The sequence below is a fragment of the Crocuta crocuta genome, unplaced genomic scaffold (assembly GCF_008692635.1).
Source record: "Crocuta crocuta isolate KB4526 unplaced genomic scaffold, BGI_CrCroc_1.0 scaffold197, whole genome shotgun sequence".
Classification (NCBI taxonomy): domain Eukaryota; kingdom Metazoa; phylum Chordata; class Mammalia; order Carnivora; family Hyaenidae; genus Crocuta; species Crocuta crocuta.
In genome coordinates this window covers 9,336,536-9,347,822 of record NW_027532002.1, presented here as the reverse complement: position 1 = coordinate 9,347,822, position 11,287 = coordinate 9,336,536, and the positions used below count along the sequence as shown (strand labels likewise).

Genomic DNA, 11,287 nt, shown 5'->3' with positions numbered 1-11,287 from the left:
CACCAAAAAAAAAAAAAAAAAAAAAAAAAAAAGGTCAAGTCTGACAAACTTGAAAATTTACCTTTGTCTTGAAATTCCTGAAGATAGCTGGAAAAGAAAGCAAGAACATTATATTTTAAAATGAGGGTTGACAAATCAAAACAAGGTCTACTCATTGGCAATAATTCAAATCTATTTAAAATTCTGTATTATAAAGACACATCTAGAGAAAAGAGTACTTCCCATCATGAAATGACAATTCCAAAAGCCTTATGGATTTATAATAAAAGTATTTTTAAAGACTGAAGTTAGAGTAGTAAAACCAGAATCTTTAAAACCCACTACATACATTTACTCATTTCCGTATCTAGAGGCATTTATGTTAAAATTCTCAACCTACCTTTATCCTAGCACACAAACCCAATACGTCTTCAAAAAATCAAAATGAGCAGTTGGATTTTGCTAGAATGCGTAGAAAAAGTATATAAACAAAAAGCTCTACCAAAAAAAAAAAAAAAAAGGATAATATGAGAAGCATCTCAGTTTTTAAAAACTATTATAGAGGACATATATTTTGTCTTTACAGTATTTAACACTAATTAAAATTGGACATAAAAAAGTTAATTCTGTGATAATCAATTCTTTATTAAAATGGTAACTACGAAGTTGCTTCTAAGTAAGAAATAAGTAATAAATGGCAAGTAAGTGACTTACATAGACTTTACATCTTTTATCTTCTTAATAAGGGATTCTCTCTTCTCCTTTGCTTTCTTGGATAAATTTTCCCCTCTCAGCGTGTCTGCTACAAATGTTTCAACATCTAAAGCATGAAATATAAGAAACAGGATACAAATTATTTGAAAGAATCATTTTTTGTGAAGATAAATAGGACAATGATTGTTTCTACCCATAAGTGTTAATATCTGTACAATTTGTTACAGTTATTTATCAATCAGAAGCATAAGAGTTGAAATATGTTTCAAATACTAAGTTGGACAAATCTGTTCACCACTTAGCTAATAAAATGTGTATGCTCTACTTATGCTTAGCACAGCAAATGCTATGTGGATGTCTGGCATCATTAAACCAGGGAGGAGCACACAAGTTTTAATAAACTATGGTGCCTCATAAAACAAATTCTCTCATATAAAAGCAAGTACAGAGCTTTTATGCATCTGTTATTATCATTTTATAATATTTTGGAAGTTCCTGTATGAACAGGTCATTCACGATATTATATCAATATAAGCTAATGTCTCTGGCAAGGGCCTGTTTTTCCTAGTGTAATCCATTCTGAGGTATGTGCAATATTGAATGTTCTAAGGGAAAAAATAAATCCCTTTTTCTAGCCATGACGCCCAGATCAAACCCTCCTCATTCCTACCTGCCCCACCCATTCTGACCAGCCACCTTCAAAAATCAAAACATAAACAAAAACAAGAAACAAAAATTCTGTTGTGTGGTTTTGTGTGTTCTTGCTTCCTACCTTGGTATTACCACCTGGAAAAAAATTTTTTAAATAAAGAAAAGAAGTAGGAAAAATACATTTGCCCACTATTTAAAAATGGAGTAACCTAGGAATAAGATTCCTATGGATACATATAACATTCCCACAAAGCCTCTTTTTTTTTTAATTTAGTAACTTTGTAAATTATTCTGCTTTCTAGTTCTCTCTAGTACAAAATTCCAACTAATCCTACAGCCCCATTCTTAGTGTTCATAAAACATTGTGCAACTTTAAATTAATTTTATACGCAGAAGTTCAAATCTTTGAGATATCTAATATAAAGGATACCATGAAAATTTTTCAAAGTAGGTATGACTGTAAACCATCCATATTTCATATTGAAAAGGCATGTGTATATTTTACTTTCTTTTTATTTATTTAACTACTTTGTCTCCTAACTCACACTGACAAAAAGATAGTATCAACGCATGTGATAACAGTATATATAATTAATTCAAAGCAGTGTAATAGTCTTTCAACTGTACTTTTTTTAATTAACAATTTAAAACCTAGTATTTGAGACAGAATGTTGTGATCGATTTTAAATTCTTGATTACAAAAGTATCTTGATCTAATAAGCAAGGTAATTAAACTGTTATTCCATATATTCATAATAAATGTATAGAGGTAATTTTTCACTAAATCAATATGACAAGTGAAAGAATTAAAATTTAATCTTGGAATAATTTTTTTAAATGGCTTTCTGGTTTGAAGTCCATTAATGACTAATGTTACAAGTAAGTATCAAGATGAAATGAAAGCAAAATGTCACAGCTTCTCTTTACTTGAGGCGTCCATATTTTGAAGAGGACATAGAGACTTAATCCATAACCAGTGCAAATTAGACTCAGGTTTCTAAAGTGAGTTCAAAATAATGAAACTTTTTTTTTAAAGCACTTTCTCCTAAACTCTTTAATTTTTGTACACAGAGAAACAAGCAACCTTTGAACATTCAGACATTAGCTGAAATGGAAAAGATCATTGGCTTCTCTGGGATGGTTACAATAAATCTAGTAACAAAGTAGCACAAGGGAAGGAGAAGCATGTCTATTGCTGATTCTTTCTTGCAACTGGACTCAGTACTTGGGAGAGGCTCTGGCACAATGATCGGTGAATTGTCTGCTTAATGTTACTCTCACTCAATGTTTGTCTTTAATTCCCTCATCCACAAGTATTTAATTGCCTATTTTACATTTTCATTACACAATCCAAATTTAAACAAACAGGGGGATCTATTTTCAATCTCTGGAAGCAATAACAGAAGGAATTACAACCCAAGAGTTATTTCTTTAAGAGGTCGTTTTCAGTTGTATAAAAACTCGGAAAACATAAAAAGCTGCAATGCTCTATTATAGGATTTCCTAACACTCCCCCCCCCCGCCACCAAATATTTTCAAAATACTGACCCATGCTATTTTATGAGGAAATGCTTGCTGAAAGAGTATGTGACTGCAGGAAGAATCCGTGTTGTTTGTTGGGGAGGAGATCGGGCAAGGGAAAAGATCTGTATGGGAGTAGTCTTGATGTAGTTACTCTTACTCTAATCCCAGAAAGCGGTTTAAGGCAACTAAAAAGATTTAATAAACACCGATTTTTTAGTAAATGATTTTCCAAGGAGACGTGAAAAGTGTAAGAACTGTTTTTGCTGTTTTCTGGTGGGGGGGGGTTCTCCCCTCTTTTTTTAATAAACAACTTAAGAACTTTAAAGAGGAATTGATTCCTGAAATCTTAGTTTGTTGGTGCCCACAGATTCCGTCGGTTTTGAAGTTTTTGAAATCTGGGCTATTTCTTAAAACCCACGCTGTGCCCATTTATTTCCAAACTGAACAAAACCAGCCTCTGCCGGGCACCGGACCCCCTCTGGATGTGCGGGGGACCTTCCACCGGGTCCCCGCGTGAAGCAGGCGCCCTGCTCGCCCGGCGCAGAGATAGGGCGAGTGCTGCAAAGTTACTTGGGCTTTCCTGGGAGACATTTCGGCTCCCCACGTCCTCAAAGACTCGCCACTCCGAGAGTTAAACCCCAGAGTTTGGGTCTTGGGCGCTGTGAGCAAGGAGCACTGGGTTTGGGGCAGCGCCCTCGCCAGACAAACGCAACTGGATCTGCAGCTTTGTAGCTCAGAGCCAGGGTAATATTTCAAAAGCGGGCAATAAAAGTCCTGGACAAATCAAGCGCTCCTCCGGCTGGTCAGAAAAGAGATTTGAAGCTTTTTATTGTGCTCTGCGTAGCCCTGCAAACGATAAGCTGGCAAGCGTGTTCGCCCTCTTCTACCTTGCTTTAGGGGTCGTGTCTCTCGGTTAGTATGTAGATTTCACTGACTCCAGACTGCCTGTAATTCGGGGAACAGCCATAATTCGATTGCAATAAAAGGTCAGCCTGGCTCCTCGCTAGCCTCTTGGCCTGGTGAGTTAGAATTCCTCTTCCTCAGAGGGAGGGGTCTCCATCCAGGCACTCACCAAAGCGTGGGGACCCGCCCGGCGCGTGGAGAATACGCAGCTCCGGGGAGCCTAACCCCCACCCTCGCCCCTCCCGCAGCCCGCAGACCGCAGGTCAGCGCCGCTGGCACTTAACCCCAGAATTAGCCCCATCTCCATCAGCCTCTGCCCCCGAGTCATCACCAAGGAAAGAGTCATCTCAGAGACTATAAATGTGGTAGTGATTTTTTGCTCCTGTTACACCTTAACACAGTCAAGAATAAACCTTATCTCCCGGTACAACTGTAAAAATCTGGGGGAGAGGGCCCTGAGAAGATCAGACTTAAAACTGCTCTGTAGATAACTGTTAAGGTCGGAAAACAAAATTAAAAGATGACATCATGTCTTGGCTCTGCAATCCTCAAGCAGCGGGAAGTTAAAATCTCTCGAAAGCCATCTAAGAGGCAAGCACCTAACATACACCAAATCATTGAATGGTACTANTTAAGGTCGGAAAACAAAATTAAAAGATGACATCATGTCTTGGCTCTGCAATCCTCAAGCAGCGGGAAGTTAAAATCTCTCGAAAGCCATCGGAACCCCTAAGAGGCAAGCACCTAACATACACCAAATCATTGAATGGTACTCCGATTTCCCTTTCTTTTCTTTTTCTGTACATATGGACCCCCAGAAAAACTGCCCACTCTTCACGTCTTCCCTTAGAGCCCAAGTGGCTATGACAGGTATCTAACACATCACACACACACACACACACACACACACACAGAGAGAGAGAGAGACAGAGAGAGGCTAACCGTTCTCTACCAACTTCCATCTGGATCACACAGTAAAAAACTTGGAACCACACAAGGTTAGAGCAGCCTGGAATATGACTTCCTGGAAGGTTGTAAATAAGCCACAAAGGTAACACTTGATGTCTTCTGCCTCCTCTCCTAACCATGGAAAACCACCCTGAGCGTGCATACGCGCGCGCGCGCGCACACACACACACACACACACACACACACACACACACAAAGAGCCTCTGTGCTGGCCTGAATTGTATTGGAGAGGGGGGCAAGAATCGGACTGAGTCCACTACCATTTGCTCAGCTCCAGATCAATAACATAAGTGTAAAACCAATTACACCTCACCCCCAAATGGCTTTACTACTGAATTCCACATCCTTCTCTACTTTACAAATTGGGCCAGGTTTCACTATAAATTCATAAAGGTACTATTACTAAACTTAACATGGTAAGAATCCCAGCCAACCTTTAAGCTGACATCAGAACAAAAAAATGGGCTTTTCTTCTCAGCTAAAGTGAGGTATGGTCTGACCAAACACCTACTGGTAAAAACATAAAAATCAAATAAGCGGGGCGCATGTAGATCAATGGAGCCAATGCCCAAAGTTGGAAAATGGCTAATTGAAAAGTTATTGATTCCCTAATCAATGTCTTTCTCCTGATTATCTAGCATTTTTACAGGTTATGGTTGTATTGTGAATTTTCCAAACATAGAAGAGACATGAACAAGCACAAGGAGTTCTCATAGTACAATAGGTAAAACAATCCTAAGTCTTACAATCCAATCATCTGATAAAATTTTCAAAATTGGCTTTGGAGGCTAAATGATTTATTCTGATAGAAAACTGGGTTGTTGAAGAATACAGATGAACATCTTTCACCTCAAAAAGATGACTCTTGATAAATAACACCTTATACTAATCCAAATCTTTTTACCACGCATTTTCAAAAGAAGCCACAGTGAATAACACATTAGTCTGAGATTTACACTAGATTCACTGTTAGGTAGCATCTATTTTAATGTGTTCAGTATGTGATTGAAAAAGAAATGTAAACTCAGTGGGATGAAAAAGATAGACTTGGCTTTAATTGAAAAAGACAAACTTAAGTGAATAATGAGTATATAAAAACTAGCCCATGCCACTTTCATCACCCATATATGACACTTAATCTTAAATTTATGAGAGACAACTGAACTGTGTTTCAAATCACCAGAGGGTTTTCCAATGCTGACGTTTCTGTCTTCCTTCTAGTAATATTTTAATGCTGATAATGTAGGGATAAATTCATTTGGAAATTTTTAATACACTTCTCATTTTTCAATGTATTTAGATTCCTTTTTTTTTTTTTTAAAGAAAGCCAGTGATAACTTGGGTTGAGTAACTATAAAAACAGTACATACTATCAAGAGCCTTATTTAGTAATCAGAAATAAAAACACTGTCAATGGAAAGTGATGGTGGAAAGCAATCCAGCCAAAGATTTCCTCCTAAGAAAAGGTAAGATATTATATGCCTAATAGAGGCAAATATTTTTTTTTTACTATCACGTCTTAATTCATCTACATTATTTGACCCATACAGGAAATTGTAAAATTGTGATCCCTTGACTTACAAATACATATTCCTGTTTCTGGAAGAGAAAACCTAAGAGGTGTCATAGGCTGATTTCATTTTGAGATCAAATGTCTTCATATCAGCTTTATGCTCATTAGTTATTACTGCCCAAACAGGGCAGGCTTGGTCTTGCTCTTAGGAAAATCCAGGTGTTAAAGAAGTAGGTGACTATTGGTGACTCAGTAGGTGGCACTCTTCCCTTTACATACTCAGCCAATGCCCCAGAAGGAAATTATGGGACACTAGATGTACCATAAATAATTCTCATAGGAAAAATAAACCCAAAATGTTGACCAAATTATAAACAGAACTTAGGAAAGGTAGAAATCAAACCATACTATTCTCAGCATTGAAAAAAGTCTCCCTCTATTTCAGCGGAATAGCATTCTTTATAGATTTTAATGTGTGAAGTTAAAAAAAAAAATGTTCTGGAAATCCCCAGTAGGGGAAAATGCAATATTTCTAACCAACACTGCTGTGTGAAAAAATGTCAAGGTCACTTTGCAGAAACGATATAGCCACTTTGTTTATTGTTTGTTTGGTTTTGATTTTTCAGAGTACCGACAACCACTATTTTCTTCTTTTAATGTTGGTTTCATTTTCTAATTTAATTAAAAGGAACTTACATCCTCTTACAGCTTCCCTTTTTAAACATGTTGTCCTAAAACAAATGTATGAAAATGAATGGGAATATCTGATTGCAAACCACTAAAGCTCCCGTATTCAAAGGGTGATTAAACAAATGAAGGGGGTTGGGGACCAGTGGTTTCTCTCACTTTCCTGCCTGCCTGGAAGAAAAACTCACATAAATCAAGATTATTCTTGCTGTTAGTCCTAGTCAAAATATTTGGATGTAGGAAAAGATTAAATGGACAAGATTTGGAATTATCCATTGCTTCCAATTATCCAGGCTAAACCTCTTCTTTCATTGTTGCAAAAAAAAAAAAAAAAAAAAAATTAAAGGTTGCCTGTAGTATATATGACAGTTCAAAATTTACTTTTAACAAAAATCTGTAAACCTTTTTTCTATTCATGTAACAGAAGAATAATACAACGCTATCATAAGAAGCAGAGGCTTTCAAGGTTTAATATAGTGATTTCACAGAAATATAAATCACTAACAGTCAAAACTATACAGCCACTTTTTCAAGAGTATCATTAAATGTGAGTAAGAATGATAGCATCTATGGGTTTTTGCATTTCTATAGAACATTTTAGAGGGGAAGGAGAGGAGAGAGGAACAAATATTGAAGCCTAAAACTGCTATAATCAGAAAGAGAAATACAGAGAAAATAATAAGATTGGTAAGAATACCTTTGAGTACCTAGCGCTACCAAGCAGTTGAAGGCCAAACATTTAACACAGAGGACATATCATGATTTGGGTAAAAGGTGCATGGAACACAAAGGGAACTGTCCAAAGTGATGTTATTTTGATAGGCATTATCTTAAGGCTGGATATCCTTTTTTTCTGTAGGCAAGGGATTTTAAGTGCCTGAAAAGTCTAGTTTCTTATCTTCTCTACCTTGGAATTCTAGCACAGCATCATGCATTGTTAGAGTGTTCAACTGTTAATTACAACCACCACAACCCAAATCTTAGCTTCAAAGAAAGTACTAGGAAATCCAGCAAGTACTTTAGGCCAATTTAAAATTTAAGCCAATGGTCTCCCTCTACAGTTTTAGTAATTTTAAATCTAACCAAGTACTATTACCCAACACACTTGAATTATGCAAATAATCACGTACAATCCCAACAGAATTTTTTTGGGTGGAAAATGTGAAAAGGCTGTGGAGAACATTTATTCCTAAAACCTCTCCTACCTCGAAAAAGATTTTAATTACAGTCAACCATAAAACATAAAGCAACTTTCTCTGAATGAGGAGTTAAAAAAGAAAACTGAAAAACACTGGCTTACTTGCTTCACTTCTTTAAAAAATATAGATAACAGATATTCGCTCATATCCATACCTCTTAAAAATGTCCTCTGAAAATAAAGTCTAAGGCAAATGTACAGTCTCCAAAATGTCAATATTTTAATATTTGTTTTTAATACTTCATGTGTTTTAATATGTGACTTGCTTTCATATGAAAATATGAAAACATCACTAAGATGACTTTTAAAGCACTTATTTCAGACATTATGCAGGCATATTAACTGACTAAAGAGAAAGAAAAAGCTAGAGTATATGGGAACTTAGCACTGGTAGATAATTTAAATTTATGTAATTCTAAGCTTTCAACTAAATTACAAAAATAAGGGCCACATGAAATATTGGTAATCTAAGGGGATCAGAGAATGATGAGTCTCATAGCCTATATATCATACTATCTGATAATGTATGTTTATGGACCAAAACAACGAACTGCCTACTGATGGGAGCTCTGAAGCTTTAAAGGGGTGCACCCAGAGGTCGGCACTTTAGTTCTTAAATTCAAAAATTCAGACCTAAAATATCCTGAAAGTGGTGCCCTCTACTTTTGGAATAACGATAAACAACTTCTCTGGCCTGGTTATTAAAACAGTATTCTAAACACGCAATTCCAGCAGTGTTAACAATGAGAATGTTTACTGTCATAAAACAAAATCAGTACTCGCATGAAACTCTCACATAATGGAATAAAAGCTGCCTTAAATCAGTCTTTACAGTTCTTTATATCTCCCTTAGTGGTACCCATTAATGACAATAAGCATTTCTTAGAGTAAAATAGTATACCACCACAAAAGCATTTATCACACTGTAATCATGTTCAGTCTCCATTCACACACTATTGGTTTTAGTCTCTTGATCATATTCATGATGCTAACCAGCAAAACAGCATATTTATTAGAAGATTTGGTCTCGCACTCCTATAATAGCAACTTGCTATTTAAAATGCCACATTTTAGATATTAAGGGTTAAAATAAGCAACTTGTAATATACATCTAAAAGAAACTCTTTTAATCCAGTTATCCATGACCAATATTGAAAGATAAATACTTCGGAGACAACTAAAGTAAAACAATCCAAATTCAGTTTCTAGAATTCTGATGCACGCAGGACAAAGTGAATGATGGTAAGAATTCCAAGAACATCAGGATAGGTAAGAATGGTGCTACCCTAAAAAGATGTATTTATGTATTTTCTACCTTGTGCAGAAATATACATCTCCATATCTAGTACAGTAATAGACTAGCAGTGGGTTCGGCACAGCCTTGAAGAACCGCATCCTGAACTCCTAACGTTAAGTTCCTGTAAATGGTCTTTTAAAACTTAAAAGGGGAAGATGAGGATGCAAAGATGTACTTTCATCGTGAGGCACAGGAAGTTGGACCTTAACACATACTTCCTTTTTTGTTTTAATGTGTTACTCGGGCTGAAAACAAGCGGCTATTTGAGAATCGAGCCCTCTCTGAAAGTCTTAAATATGAGCACAATGAATGTTTAAGAAAAATGGCAGTTTGGGAAATGACAAAACCCTGCGTCCCACAACCCCGAACACCTGTAGCTCAAACACCTTTTTGCGTTTTCACACCCTTCTTCTCCATTGGTCAGACCACCAAAGAACTACTTCTTTGACTTCTGATCCCTTCCCAGTTCTCACACACGTATTCATTATCATTCCGTCTCCCTCCCTCGGCTCGCTCTCACACACACGCACACGACGTCCTCACGAAGCATACAGAAACGTCCTGATCCAATTAGTGTAGCCCATCAAAAAGGGCTTCCCCAACATCCTCGGACCAAATTTCAACACACGCCCACTCCCTCCCTCCCAGCCCTTTTCCCCCCTTCCCAGTCCCGCTCCCCCTGGCCAGGCACACGGGNAACAGGTTCCTAATTTCCTCAGGGAGGGAGTTGGGAGAGGAGGTGCTGCTGGGGATGGGCATGTTAGGGAGCGCGAGGCGTGCGGGTGGGAAAACCTGTGCTGAAAAGGGAACCGATGGGCTGGAGTTGCGGCTGCGACCTAGACTCGGGCTAGGGGTCCCGGTGAGGGCGGCGGGGCTACGAGTCCGGACACTGCCGGGCCGGGGCTCACAACAAGGAAGTCACTAAAGCCCCAGCCGGCAGCTGCCGGACTCTGGGCCCAGCCCCTCCCGGCAGATCGGGGCGGGGCGATGGGCTGGGAGGAGAACCAAAGGGCCTGAGGGGCCGAACTGCGCATGTGTATCCTTCGGTTTTCCTAGCCTCGGAAAAGAGCCTCAGTGCAGGCCACACCCCGCTCTACGTAAGGGAGCGGGAGGAGCAGCTGGTGGGAAGGGAGCGGACTCGGGCTGCATCAGCTGATCCGGAGCCTGAAGCGCCCTGCAGCCATTTTGGTTACTGGTACCTCCACAACTGCTGACCGTTTCTCCAGGATCCCGCAGAATAAGGTATCCATAGTGCCTCTGAGTTTTCCGATTAAGGGACCTCTGGCCAACGGTAAACCCGGCCGAGGATTAACACCTCGCGTAGTAACCCACAGGGGATTTTCGACTTCCCCAAACTATTATGGCCTCCTTTGTCCGATTGAATGAGGTAACCAAGACCCATCTTCCGCCAGTCTTCCCTGAGAGGCCAGTCTGGAGCTGCCCCAGAGAGCAATCCGATTGGCTCTTAAAATTACTTTTCTACCCAGTTCTTATTTGGAGGGCGGCTTCTCCCGGTANTTAAAAAAAAAAAAAAAAAAGCTAAGTAGACATCGATACTACTGTAAACATCAAAAAAGAAAATTGCTAGTGATTAGTAGAATGGAATTATAAAATGTGTTCACGCCAACCTGATCGTTTAGTCAACAGAATACTTATTGCATGTCTTCTATCTGTAAATTTTACAGATTTTCTCTAAAACCCAAAAGGCACGTTCTTTTGTCTTTAAAGGTGTGGGTGTGGGTGTGTATTCTATATACTGTGTATATTCTATCTATATGTGTATATTCTGAATACGTGTGTGTGTTTATATATGCTTAATCTCGGCCCCCTTCATATGGGAACTGCCCTGGCA

At 38.4% G+C, this 11,287-nt stretch overlaps 1 protein-coding gene across 1 annotated transcript in view; it reads right to left on the bottom strand.

Moving 5' to 3' along the window:
• The window catches only part of SKAP2 (src kinase associated phosphoprotein 2), a 173,081-nt gene extending 162,665 nt beyond the window's left edge, over window positions 1–10,416 (bottom strand). The window contains exons 1-4 of the mRNA XM_077775366.1: window positions 10,129–10,416; window positions 3,324–3,600; window positions 694–799; window positions 62–87 (exon numbers count right to left, since the gene is read on the bottom strand). Coding sequence (XP_077631492.1) covers window positions 62–87; window positions 694–799; window positions 3,324–3,600; window positions 10,129–10,194 — 475 coding nt within the window. The 5' untranslated portion in view covers window positions 10,195–10,416. The remainder of the gene's footprint in view (window positions 1–61; window positions 88–693; window positions 800–3,323; window positions 3,601–10,128) is intronic.
• Window positions 10,417–11,287: the final 871 nt, after the last annotated feature.